This window comes from Oncorhynchus kisutch, linkage group LG18 (genome assembly GCF_002021735.2).
Source record: "Oncorhynchus kisutch isolate 150728-3 linkage group LG18, Okis_V2, whole genome shotgun sequence".
NCBI lineage: Eukaryota > Metazoa > Chordata > Actinopteri > Salmoniformes > Salmonidae > Oncorhynchus > Oncorhynchus kisutch.
The window spans coordinates 58899897-58914565 of record NC_034191.2 but is presented as its reverse complement, the minus strand read 5'-3'; the positions used below and the strand labels follow the sequence as shown (position 1 = coordinate 58914565).

At 41.5% G+C, this 14669-nt stretch overlaps 1 protein-coding gene across 3 annotated transcripts in view; it reads left to right on the top strand.

Moving 5' to 3' along the window:
- Positions 1–14669, top strand: part of LOC109908714 (partitioning defective 3 homolog) — a 536862-nt gene that overhangs the window by 52040 nt on the left and 470153 nt on the right. For all 3 annotated transcript variants that reach the window (XM_031796385.1, XM_031796386.1, XM_031796384.1), the window contains exon 2: positions 12949–13050. In XM_031796385.1, coding sequence (XP_031652245.1) covers positions 12949–13050 — 102 coding nt within the window. The remainder of the gene's footprint in view (positions 1–12948; positions 13051–14669) is intronic.

The following is a 14669-nucleotide window of genomic DNA, read 5'->3' as shown; positions in this document are numbered from 1 at the left end:
TGAGATGTATCGAAACATTACATAACAAACCACGCAACAATACATTCAAAACAGTTCTATATTTCACTCAAGGTGTGTAAACTTCAACCCATAACCCTCAAACTGGTAATTCCCCCATTTTGACACGACTCACCATGTGAATCATATTCGAATTACCACCCTTAATAACTCCATAAAAAAACATTTGTACCCATAACTTCATAGTAAATTAGACTAGACAGGTCTATCCTTCTCATGCTCATATTAATTATAAAACCTCTCCGTAATTATCAGCATTACAAATTACCTTCAAATCAGTATTAAATATGACCTTTAAAATCATCAACCAACCATCTCTCGGCTTTCCAGTGAGGGTGATCAAACCACACTAGAAAGTCAGGTCAGAGGTCATTCAAACCCTTAAAATAAGTGTTACTTTACTCTATTATACCAATTATCTATAAACATTTCATACATTTCGTATTCCAGGTTTACAGTAGTTTCTTCAGTACATGTTTTATCAAAATAATTCACGCGTTCAATTAACTCAGAAAATAAAAAAATTCTGTGTGTGTGTGTGCCCCTTTAAGATACCATGGTGGTAAACCATATGGCAAAAACAAACAAAAATGTCCAGGCCTTATGTAATTTGGTAGCTCCTCTTTACCACTGAATCCAGATACCTTTATACCTATAAAACTGCCACATTTCACTAACCCCTCTCCCAAGGCCATAGCCTCAGGAAACATTTCAAAGAGAGAGAAAATGACTACCTCCATTTTCCTGGGAGAGAAAGTGTCATTTTCTTTAGCATTCACTAAACTAATATCATAATCAGCAACCCCAAAGGTTTTAACTACAAACAAAACATGACAATAATAAGCCTACTGTACTCTCTCATCATTAATCGTTTATTTTAATGTACCCCAACGTTTATGTATGCTTAATTTAGGATGCGCTACCCTTAGAGATGGCAACGTATCTCGCCACCAAGTCTAACAATTCACTCCCATATCATATCATATGTCTCTCTTTTCCATAACCATGCCAAATTATCCTGGTATCGTTACCAGACCAATGTCCAACGACATATGTAATAGCTGTTTCACCTTAGATTGTTCCTGATAGTCTTTATATAACTAGGCAAGTCAGGTAAGAATAAATTCCTATTCACATTGACGGCCAAACCCGGACGACGCTGGGCCAATTGTGCCCTGCCCTATGGGACTTCCAATCACGGCCGGATGTGATTCAGCCCAGATTCAAACCAGGGACTGCAGTGACACCTCTTGCACTGAGATGCAGTGCTTTAGACCGCTGCGCCACTCGGGAGCCCTAATACAGTGTTTCATTAAGTGGAATCGACAACGTCTAAAATAAACAAACCCAGAACCTCTGTCCAGTAATCTAAACTTGCAACCTGTTGCATTAATTAAAAAATTTGAACCTGTTGTTTAACAAATGTAGAACCTTTATAAAGTTGATGTTGTCTCATCAGCTTAATATTCAATACTTATTTCAATCTACTTTAATTACTGGACACTGTTCCACGTAATGGAAACAGATTATCGTTTTAAATGACATTACCTTCCTGCTTCATTTTACTGAGTTACCTAAACTACAAAACCAAGCAACCCAATAATCAGAAACTGTCAAAGAATGTTTCTCATACCTCTACTCAAATGTCCCACTGCCTGCTCGCTTTCAACCGCAACTAATATTTTTGACAATCTCATGGTTAAATCCCTCTACTCATGATTTAACCTTCTATTTAAACGTCAGCTTTTCAAATGACAAAAATATTGCATTATTAGAGTGCTATCAAGCTGTCTCTAGCAGACTAGCTGCAGGAAGCTGGAGTGGGAACCATCTCTTCAACAGTTGCCAGCCCAAGCTTCACAATACTCCTCTCAGTTAACTCAGAAAGGGAGAGAGAGAGTCCTCAGAACCTTAATCTATTTGATAAACAACCATTTGGTGCATAAACATAACATACTCTTGTAATTATGCTACCACAAGGGACGAAAACAGTGAACCCAGGGAAGGTCTTGACTCTAACACCTTTTCAGTAAACAGTGGACTTGTTCTAATTAGTTTGTTCTGCCTGGCCTGCAGTGTCTTGGTATTGCCACACTGTACAGAGAGAAAGACTCAAACCATGACGAAGCCATGAAAAGTCGTGCGTCTAACCCGAGAGCTGTTGTTTGGAGGGTGTTTGAATGTAAACCCAGTGCACCTGTTATTATACACAGGAAGTATTTAAAACAGAATCGAAGTACTCTGAAACACCTAAAGTGGGAAATAAAAGAAATTCAGTGCATTAAAAAATAAAAAAAGATGTGGGCAGACTGTGTGTCTCATACAATGAAATGGTTAAGAAATGCACACGGTTTATAGCCTAAGTATCGATGGATGATGAGGGCCTGTGGAGAATATTTTTTTGTAGAATTCCACCTTCATTTTTTTCTTAGCTTTATTTTGACATTAGAAACAGGAGGAGACAGAGGAGTGAAAGTGGGACAGGCAGAAGCGGGAATTGAACCCCCGACTTCTCAGGCAGTCAAACGGGACATTTCATTGGAATTTCATTCACTCAACCACAGCCACACTGTAAAAAATAAAAATTATTGGGTGAATTGATTCAAAAAACAACCAACATGTACTTAATAAAAATGAATGCAAATCATTTCAATGATTTGTTAATTTGATTTTACCAAAACATTTAAGAATAAATCCAAAATGTAAGTATATTTTATATGAAGATAACCTAAGATAGAGATAATTGAGTGATTGTTTTCATTTGAACTAAATTAATTTGAATTAACATCTGTGCCGAGTGGGATCTTGTCATGTGGCTCTGTATTTAGAGGAGTGTGGGTCATTCAATTTTTTTGGACTTTATGATTATTTTACATGAATGTTTGAAGAAAGAAAAGTCTACTTTCAATATTAGTATTAAGCAGCTTGTTGTGCCATGAGGTGTAATGGATCATGATGAACGTATATCAAAACCATCAGGCAAAATTCTGTTCAATGATGAGATGACCCATTCCCATATTTCTAACTTTTAATGGTACAGGCATACCACCCTGCATTCCACTGCTGGCTTATGAGGGCCAGTAGGAGGCACTCTTTCCTCTGATCTAAATAAATATCACAATGTCCCATGGCGGTGATTGGGGACATTACCCTGTGTAGGGTGCTGTCTTTCAGATGGGACGTTAAATGGGTGTCCTGACTCTGTGATCACTAAAGATCCCATGGTACTTATCGTAAGAGTAGGGGTGTTAACCCCGGTGTCCTGGCTAAATTCCTAATCTGGCCATACCATCATGGCCACCTAAACATCCCCAGCTTCCAACTGGATCATTCATCCCCCCTCCTCTCCCTTGTAACTATTCCCCAGGTTGTTGCTGTGAATGAGACTATGTTCTCAGTCAACTTACCTGGTAATATAAATAAACAAGTGTTCTGCATTGCTTGCTGTAAAAAAAAACTCCAGTTACTGCTGGGGGATTGGGATCTGTGCTCATCAAATGCCTGCCAAAATGGGTTAATCTGGCAAATGATCAGATACATAAACCAATAGAAATACTCCAGAAGACGTGATCTAAATCTGCACAAGTAGGGTTGCACAATTTGGGGAATATTAAGAGGTGGGAATTAACAGGAATATATGGGAATTAACGGGAATATATGGGAATTAACGGGAATATATGGGAATTAACGGAAATATATGCACATTAATATTAATACTATTTACATGTAGATTGTTTTTGCATTGGATATATTTACCATATCATAATTAGACATAATTGCAAATGATTAAATCCTTCTAATAGAATGGAACTTTAATTAAATGAGTTGACTATTCACGTGGGATGATTTCACTGAACAACAAAAGAAAAGGAATATTGAATGATCCCCAATGATCCATCACATCTCCCAAAAATGTTTTCTACATAAATCTGTAAAATGATAGTCTAGAAACTAAAGCTTTGTCTTCCTCTCAGGCTTAGTGATGACAACATAGGCCTTGTTGATCTCTGCACCAGACAGGATGCTCTTGCCAGCATACTTGGGGTCTAACATGCAACGCTTCGGAGTGTATGGGCTTCAGGGAGAAGTCTTCATGCTTTTTGATGTATTTCAGAATTGCAGTTTCCTCTGCTTGGAGCAACAGTGAAGTGGTCAGGGCAGTACAGATTTCTTCTCTTACATCTACAAGCAGAGTCTGAACATCAGATAGGATGGCATTGTTTCCCTCAATCTGCACAATGGCTACTGCTATAGGTTACATGAGTTTCAGGCTGCTTACCCCTCTCCCCCAAAATACATAATCCAGGAGGATCCTCTTGATGGGTCTGTCCATATCGGCAGACTGATGTGGCCATTTCTTGGAGAAACTCCTTCCCCTCCAATAGTCTGTCAAACATGATGACAACACCACCCCAACGGGTGTTGCTGGGAAGCTTCAATGTGGTGCTCTGATTCTTCTCACTTTGCTTGGTGAGGAATATTTCTGCTATAACTTGATGACTCTTCACATACCTAACCATTTCCTTGGCTCACTTGTTGAGTCTATCCATTGTTTTCATTGCCATGATGGGTTTGAGGAGCAGATTCAATGCATGAGCAGCACAGCCAATGGGTGTGATGTGAGGGTAGGACCCCTCCACTTTAGACCAAGCAGCCTTCATGTTCGCAGCATTGTCTGTCACCAGTGCAAATACCTTGACTGCCTTCAGCTCATCTGCAATGTAGAGACTGGTGTGTCTGTTGTCCCTTGTGTCTGTACTCTTGTAGAATACTGGTTGAGGGGTGGAGATGATGTAGTTAATTATTCCTTGCCCACGAACATTCAACCACCCATTAGAGATGATTGCAATACAGTCTGTTTTCTCAATGATTTGCTTGACCTTCACTTGAACTCTGTTGAACTCTGTATCCAGCAAATGGGTAGATTAAGCATATCTGGTTGGAGGGTTGTATGCTGGGCGAAGAACATTCAGAAATCTCTTCCACTACACAATGCCTGTGAGCATCAGAGGTGAACCAGTTGCATACACAGCTCGAGCAAGACATTCATCACTATTTCTCTGACTATGTTCCTCCATTGAGTCAAAAAAACTACTGATTCCAGGAGGACCATGAGCTGTTGCTATCGATAAGTTGTCTGATTCATAATTTTCACCTCGAATCTCTCTGACTTTTGTCAGAGGTTGCTTGTTGTGAGCACTGAGGGAACTATATGCACTTGGCTAGATGATTCTGCATCTTTGTTGCAGTGAAATGTCTCCACACATCAGATAGTGCCTGTGGCATTTTCCTGTAAAGATTCAAAAAAAGAAAAAAGAAAATTCCATGTACATAAAAATAGTTAAGCAGTTAGATTAAACAACTCATTTGTAAAATAAATATTTTAAAATGAAACATGTATGGAAGCAGGTGAATTAACACTCCTCAGTTAGCAGGCTCAAGTAAGCTAAAACCCACATGGTAGCAAAAACTAACTAGCAGAAATTGTTAACAAGTTAGAAATGATTTAAACACACTTTGCTGTAGGATACTATTTACTAGTTAACAAAAAATCATGTATGTCATATAAAATATATTCACCCCACCCCAGTATTGTCTTCAAAACTTATCAGAAAGCATGTAGTCCATGGCTCAGACAGTGTAGTAGTGTGGGCTCAATTGCATCTCATTAGTGTGCACGATCTTGTGAATCAGCTGTACGTGTGATGGAAGAGTGCACTGCACATGTGCATGCAGAGGGTTGCAATTCCATTGAACCGGGGATAGTTTAACCAAAATATGCCACAAGACCTAGAATTGCCTTATGTGTATCCCAAAAAAAGAGGTTCACTATTATAAGCTAACGTTTTGATGAATTTAAGCAAAAATCCCTAAATTCCCAGGCTTCACTTCCCATGGAAAATTTCTGGAATGTTTTTGACCCTTTGCAACCCTATGTACAAGACAGGATTTGAAACACCATAATAGTGTTTAGAAGCTTTAGAGAGGAAACTAAACCAAAACAGAAGGTATCTAATTCTGCCCTTAGCTGAACTTCGTGTTTTCAACCTCTTCCTGTAGTGCTCCCAGTCCCTGGCAAGGTGTTGATCAACCCTTGATTAAGTGGTGTTACAACACACGGTGTCATATTTCAAAACATCCCAGGATGATGTGTTTCAATACTCCAGCAAAGTTTAGGTTTTGTTTCCATCAAGTTGGTGGCAGCTCAGTTGCCACTAGTTTTGGTGTTACAAAGCACTTCAATTTAACAGTGCAGGACTTTGCCCATATTAGGAACATCCTTCAACTTCCATGAGTGGAGCAGCACTATTTTATCATATCTATAGAATGTGCTTAACTAGAGCACATATGTACACTGTCATCATCATCATTTCCCATGTGACCCAAACGTGTCTGTGCAAGCTTACGTATACACAATGAATGACTGTTTGGGCCTGTCTGGACATAAAGTCATCAATACCTTATCTCTGTTTGGCAATTCTGTCTAGGTGACACAATGCATTGTTATCGCCTTTTAACACTTCTCAACTGACACAGCAGCCATTTTGTGTCTGGCGTTCCAGGTGGTAATAGACCCGGGACACTTTCATCGACCATCTCTGACTGCACTGTGCTGTGTCGTTACGTGAGGCTTGGGAAGTCACATTCACAAGGGTCTGATTTGGTTAATATGTCCTTCTGTTCTTACTGAACTCAAATGTATTTCATTATTTTATTTTACCTTTATTTAACCAGGTAGGCAAGTTGAGAACAAGTTCTCATTTACAATTGCGACCTGGCCAAGACAAAGCAAAGCAGTTCGACACATACAACAACACAGAGATACACATGGAGTAAAACAAACATACAGTCAATAATACAGTAGAAAAATAAGTCTATATACAATGTGAGCAAATGAGGTGAGATAAGGGAGGTAAAGGCAAAAAAAAGGCCATGGTGGCAAAGTAAATACAATATAGCAAGTAAAACACTGTAATGGTAGATTTGCAGTGGAAGAATGTGCAAAGTAGAGATAGAAATAAAGGAGCAAAATAAATAAATACAGTAGGGGAAGAGGAAGTTGTTTGGGCTAAATTATAGATGGGCTATGTACAGGTGCAGTAATCCGTGAGCTGCTCTGACAGCTCTGACATATCATCTTCAGTAATCCCCCAGATTCCTGTTGGACGGCTAATGCATTTGTTAATGTGAAATATCTATATCGTCACTCACACAACATATCTGCAATAGAATCAACGTCAGACTCATTACGTGTCTGTGATGGTGTTCCTTCCTGTCTATAATAATGTCTGCCCAATGCGATCTTGATTAATTCTACTACGCAACTTCAACAGGGAACCTGTTGCTCTTGATCGCTGTCGGTCTCTCAGACACCTTTGTCTCCTCAGTCTGTGTGGTAAGCGATGGCATCATTATGTTTTGAATCAGCTCTTTGCTTCTCAGGCAGGCAGCATACTGACCCCCCTCAGAGTTGAATGCAGAAGTCTTTTTGTGGTCCCCCACACTGAAAGCAGATCCTACCAGCACAAAGAGCCTGCTAATGTGGTGAAGAGACTGGGCCATTGTCTGACGAGGTGTTGTAAGAGGGTTGTAAGAGTGTACAGACTACTATGAACCTCCTTAGGATCAGATAAAGAGACACCTGTCGAGACGAGGGTAGGGGTCATAATGGCTGAAGGAATGAGGTAGCAGACAGTGTGACACAACAGGTCACTGGGTCAACACAGGGGGATCAGAGATTTCAGGTTTTTCTTCTCTTGAAGAGACGACATCACTCTTGGTAGCCGGAGTCATTTGTTAAGACTAATAACTAGATTCATAACAAGAATGGGTGGCTTTGCGATGGCTCAGGAGAGGTAAAGTTCTTATCTTAATGGGCTGCTTTAAGCACATATTTTTCACACGATACTTCAGAGTAACAATTAAGGTATTGAAAAACATTTAGATGTTCACTTTTGGTGTGTTTGAACTTGTCACCTGATGAAAGAGAACATGAAACAGTTGGCTAGTCTGGCGGAGAAACACAGAAACAAGCTGAACACTACATTTCTCACAGGGAGAACCGTGTTCGCTTTAGAGAGCTGGAGCTGCTTAAAGATTTAAAAAACATTTTTTTTTATCCCTCTGCAGAACCTTTTATATGGCCTGAGACCCAAATGGCACTCTAATCCCTTTATAGTGCACTATTTTTGACCATGACCCATAGGGAATAGGGTGCAATTTGGGACGCATCTATGACAAATGATCCCCGGGTTGACCGTTTCCCGCAGACTATCCTTGAGTTAACTCTACCCCCTGTCCTCCCAGACACTGTCATGCTTTACTGTAATATAAATGGTTATTTTACGATGGAGGTCTTGCTTGTAGGTGATGGTGGAATAAAAATTTAAAAAACGAAAAACCCTGTCACACTCAGCCATGGTCCTGCTGTCTGATGGAGAGATGGAGATGAATGTTCTCTCTGAAGTCCAACTGGGGTGAATGACTGGAGTGAGTGGGGAAATAAGAGATGTCAAATAAATTCAAGTTGATGTAGGCCCACTGTGTTTTTGTTCAGTTTTGGTGTATTGAAGTGTTAGTGTGTTCTGTGTTCAAATAAATGTACATCGAAGTGTTGGAGGGATCATTCTGTGGTTGCACCAGTTTGCATGTGTTTGTCCATCTGACTGTGTGTGTGCTCTCTCAGCATGTGTACCAGAGCTGTGCTCAGTTCATGTGGCCAGCTGTTTAGCCCTCGGGGGGCAGGTCACACTGGGGCAATACAGGGGAACAGAGTGTCCTATGGCCAGGGGAGGTGAGGGAGGGTGACCGAGTGTCCCATGGCCACAGGGGGGCAGAAGTGCACAGTGTCTGCACCCCAAATGGCACACTATCCCTATAAGTGTACTACTTTGACCGAAAGTAGTGCACTGTAGGAGAAAAGGGTTCCATTTGGGATGGGCTTAGTGTGTCCCATTATGTTCCCTCAACCCCTCTATGGTCATGGGACATAACCCTGTATCCCCTCTATGTCCCTAAGTGTTTCACGAACACAGCAGGGTTACAGGGCAGCAGACTGGGCCATCGGCTCAGTACAGCCCACCAGGGTTGTCAGCTGGGACAGGGCCAGTTTGTCCTGACTGCCTCGGAGGCCAATAAACATCGACCTAATCTAATCTCGCTGTACAGTAGCATGAATATCCTATGCTACATGCTCCATTGCTTGGCACTGATATTAAGGCTTTGTCCCAAATGTCACCCTATTCCCTAATGTAGGGCCCATAGGACTTCGGTCAAAAGTAGTGCACTATATAGGGAATAGGGTTCCATTTGGGACATAAACCTAAGCTTTTGATCCATTATGGGGATTTATTGATCTCCAATCCCTGTAACTTGGCTGCTGGTCTGATTTCACTGAGGGAGATCTGGAAGTAGACCCATGTCAGACATTTGTTGTGATATTTGCTGTTTCTTGTAGTGGGTTTGTGGTGTGGAATGGCTTCCAGATTCCACACTCATTTTCTCTCATGTCTTGGTTTTCTGTGTAATTGTAACATCTGTATTTTAGTGTTATGATTTTTGTTCGTATGTATGACAATAAAATAACATTACTGCTAAAATACGACTGGTGGTGGAGCTGGTTTTGAATATACATTTCTATTACTTGCTTTTCTTTGTCCTACCTTTTTTTGCCTCACAAAAGTCGATTCTAAAGTGTGTTATGAATATCATTTGATATTCAAGACCATCTATTGTAGTACATGTATTTACAGTAACTCCCATCTTTTTCTCTGGTGTCAGAACTGCAGGGGGAATTCTTGTACCCCTTATAATAACCACAAATAGAAGGAAAAGACCACACAATTATTCCCCGTTTGACTTTGGAAGCTCTTGGCCTGGCGTACCACTCTGTTTACAATTTACAGAAAGGGTCCAGAAATGTGCATGAAGGCATCAAACCCACAGACTCTATTCTGTCGTGTGGATGGGAAAACGTTAGGGAAGGCCCGGATTGTTAGTTTGTCTGTCTATCTGTCTGTCTGTCTCTGTGTGTATGTGTGTGCATTTAAAGCCCAGGAGTCAGTCGGCCATCCCCAGAGGTTATCCTAATAAGGATGTGAAGCTGAGATGTTTTGGCTTAACTTCTGACCTGCGTGGTCTACGCTTCACTACCTGTGTGCTATGAGGGTTGGGGGGAGGGGGGGGGGCTGCTTTTCTTCGCCTTGCACCTACAGTAGTTATTCACCTTTTAGTTTTGGTCAAAGCTTTTCCAAAAACATCAAAATATGAATGTCTGTGTATCTGGCCTAAAGCCCTGCCATGGCTTTGCACACTTATCTAGATACATGGGTGGGAGACGGATTACATCATTTTATATTGCAATGCCAGTCTGTGATGGCGACAGGCGTGCATGCGCTTAAGTCCAAGCCCCACTCTCCCTTTACTTGAGCTAAAGACAAGTTCTGGAACTATGGCGACTACTTAGGTATTTTTTTAAGCGCCTGCTTTGGGCTGGATGTGTCAATGTGTAGCTCATACATGGATAATCTGTCAGCAGAAGTTTTGTTTTTACCTCAATTGTTCATAAAATCCTTAGTTTGTAAGCAACTGTTTTCTGGAAGCTGTGTGCTGATATTTTGAGCACTGCAAGCTTGGCCCATTTGGGCCACCCCCCTAGCAATTTGAGTTCTAGCCTATGAGCTTCAGCCCCTCGCTATTTGAGTGACAGCTAGCAAGATGCACATTGATGAGTTGCACAGTGAAAGAAGAAGGCCCAGCATTATCCAATGAGGTTGCAGGGCGGGCCCAATGGCCCAGTGACACAACAGAGGGAGAGTGAGCGAGATGTATCCTTCAGCCTGTATTTCCACCAGTTCACTGGTTATGTGAACCCAATGGTTTTGCTCAGCAATGTGGAATTTGCGGGAATTAGTCAAGCAAGGTGTTTCTACCGGGCTTTGCCAATGTTCGGTAATCTTTGTTTATGAAAGCGTCCATGCGCTTAGGCTGTCTGTGATGTTTGCGGGGCATGTAGCCTGATTCTAGGCCAGATTGGATTGATTGAAAGGTTTGATTTTGGTTTCACAACCAGTTTATTTCTGTAAAGCGTTTGTTTTGTAAGTCATTTTTGTCTATATTGCCAAATTATTATTGATCCTAAATTCTGCTACCATCACTAGCCTATCCACATTTTGTGAATTAAATCGCTCTTTTGAACCTTATCATTTGCCTCCTATCTGCTAACCGCTACTTTTTCACACGGTCTAATATCTAACCCCCCCCCCCCCCCCCCCCAATTCAGCTCTTCCTGCAAAAAAGGTCATGGTCCAGATCCAAATCAACCTCAACCTGTTACCTGCCTTGAACTCTCTCTGTATTGTCTTAGCTAATGCGTCCTCTCTCTCTCTGTATTGTATAAGTCTTAGCTAATGTGTCCTCTCTCTCTCTCTCTCCATCTCCCTTATTTCAATCTGGTCTAAAATAACCGTCTCACCTCTTCTCTCTAAGATAAGCCATGTCTTACTTCTTCTCTCTAAGATAAGCCATGTCTTACTTCTTCTCTCTAAGATAAGCCATGTCTTACTTCTTCTTCTCTAAGATAAGCCATGTCTTACTTCTTCTCTCTAAAATAAGCCATGTCTTACTTCTTCTCTCTAAGATACGCCATGTCTTACTTCTTCTCTCTAAGATAAGCCATGTCTTACTTCTTCTCTCTAAGATAAGCCATGTCTTACTTCTTCTTCTCTAAGATAAGCCATGTCTTACTTCTTCTCTCTAAGATAAGCCATGTCTTACTTCTTCTCTCTAAGATAAGCCATGTCTTACTTCTTCTTCTCTAAGATAAGCCATGTCTTACTTCTTCTCTCTAAGATAAACGATGTCTCTTCTCTCTAAAATAAGCCATCTCACCTCTCTTCTCTCTAAAACAATCCATGTCTCACCTCTCTTCTCTCTAAAACAATCCATGTCTCACCTCTCTTCTCTCTAAAATAAGCCATGTCTCACCTCTCTTCTCTCTAAAATAAGCCATGTCTCACCTCTCTTCTCTCTAAAATAAGCCATGTCTCACCTCTCTTCTCTCTAAAATAAGCCATGTCTCACCTCTCTTCTGTCTAAAATAAGCCATGTCTCACCTCTCTTCTGTCTAAAATAGCCATGTCTCACCTCTTTTCTCTCTAAAATAAGCCATGTCTCCACTCTCTTCTCTCTAAAATAAGCCATGTCTCACCTCTCTTCTGTCTAAAATAAGCCATGTCTCCACTCTCTTCTCTCAAAAATAAGCCATGTCTCCACTCTCTTCTCTCTTAAATAAGCCATGTCTCACCTCTCTTCTCTCTAAAATAAGCCATGTCTCCACTCTCTTCTCTCTAAAATAAGCCATGTCTCACCTCTCTTCTCTCTAAAATAAGCCATGTCTCCACTCTCTTCTCTCTAAAATAAGCCATGTCTCCACTCTCTTCTCTCTAAAATAAGCCATGTCTCCACTCTCTTCTCTCTAAAATAAGCCATGTCTCCACTCTCTTCTCTCTAAAATAAGCCATGTCTCACCTCTCTTCTGTCTAAAATAAGCCATGTCTCCACTCTCTTCTCTCAAAAATAAGCCATGTCTCCACTCTCTTCTCTCTTAAATAAGCCATGTCTCACCTCTCTTCTCTCTAAAATAAGCCATGTCTCCACTCTCTTCTCTCTAAAATAAGCCATGTCTCACCTCTCTTCTCTCTAAAATAAGCCATGTCTCCACTCTCTTCTCTCTAAAATAAGCCATGTCTCCACTCTCTTCTCTCTAAAATAAGCCATGTCTCCACTCTCTTCTCTCTAAAATAAGTCATGTCTCCACTCTCTTCTCTCTAAAATAAGCCATGTCTCACCTCTCTTCTGTCTAAAATAAGCCATGTCTCCACTCTCTTCTCTCTAAGTTAATCCATGTCTCTTCTCTCTCCCTCCCTCTAGGATCCTGGCTACTGGCTACAGGTGCACAGGTTGGAGCATGGGGACGGAGGCATACTGGATCTGGACGACACACTGTGCGATGTGGCCGATGACAAAGACAGGGTGAGTCACGCTGTGGTCAGTGGGCTTGATACACCTCAGGAAGCTATTTGAGCTATTTCAGGGTAAAATCATTTGCTGAGATATCCTTCCTGCTTTGCATATACCCATGTGATGATGCGTATTGTGTTATAACTGGACCAATTAGTCTGCCACTTCCTGCTGTGATCCCCACAGTAGCAGCCAAGTGATGCCCAGGCTTACAATACTGGCAAATACTGAGGCATATTTCTCAGATGAATTCACAGGCCATTTCCTACCAGATGCTAGCTGTCTTATCTCCTCAAAATTGAGAACTGGAAAGAAAATGACAACGTCTAAAACTAGATATTTAAGTGTAAAAATAGATGACTAAATTACTTAAATGTGACGCTGCTGCTGCTGCCTCTGGTTGAATGACTAATGAACTCTATAAAACAGAGAAACAGTCTTTGTAAACTCTGAGAGGGCGTGTTTTTTGGCTGCACTGTCTATTTACGAGAATCTGTTTTCATATTTCTACTGAGAAGAATCATGAGCCCCCTGCCTGTCACACGATGTCATTGCAGCCATACTTTATCTACCAACACACTGCTGTTCAATGGCATATGGACAATAGACGAACGCTGTTGACAGGGCTTCAGTGATTTATGTGGCTCACAAAAGGGCTTGGGTAGTTAGGTACTGTGTTAGATTAGATTACTAAAGGCATGTTCACACTGCCGAGGGCTAAGTGCCTCAAAGCACTGGGCTAAGGGAGGTTTGAGCTTGGGGCTAAGCGAGTGTTCACACGTGCACATTCTAAAGTGGGCTAGCACCAACCTTAACCCAGGGGCTAGCCAATCAGAGTTCCTTTGATACCTAATTTGAATTTTCTACACCAGATAAGGGACAGTTGGTTTCACTTCACCCTACTTGTGTGAACACAGGCTAAGCTAGCCCAGGGCCAGTCTTAACCTGGGGCTAAGAACAATGCATCTGTGAAAAGGCCTTACGTGTTGAATCAGAGTGTAATCTGGTGTTATGCTACAATAGAACAGAGATAGAGAGAGCTTTAGTAAGAGCAGTAGAGGTCATTCTAATCAGCTATAGTAAGGGATAGGATGGGAACATTTGAGAAAACACATTCTCCATTTACATTTTAGTCAAGCCAAATATTAGCCCAAGGCCTTTGGACACTATTTACTTCTTCTAGTACATCCAGACTACTGTAGTTTCCTCTGGCAAACTTTATTTGACTGCTGGCTGGTACAGCGTGTGTGTGGGTGCTTGCGTGTGTGTGTGTAGGTATGTGTGTGTGTGTGTGGTTGCGTACATGTGTGCGGGGTTCACTCCAGATTGAAAGCCAAACAGAGTGTGAGTAGAGAGACCATGCCACCTCTAGTTATGACGGTGGTGTTTCTTTAGACGTTGTGAACCAGAGTGTGTTCATCTCCGGCCTGTAGGAAGTGCTGCTGTTTATGGGACAGTTTGTCAACCAGACAGGAGGTGGAGGTGTGTGTGTGTGTGTGTGTGTGTGTGTGTGTGTGTGTGTGTGTTAGAGCGGTGGTCCGGATGCGTGAGCTGGTTTTTCCAGGTGGCATGCCATGCTTCTGTTTCCATCCCTCTCCTATCAACACTGTCTGGTATTCAGGCCCTGGGTT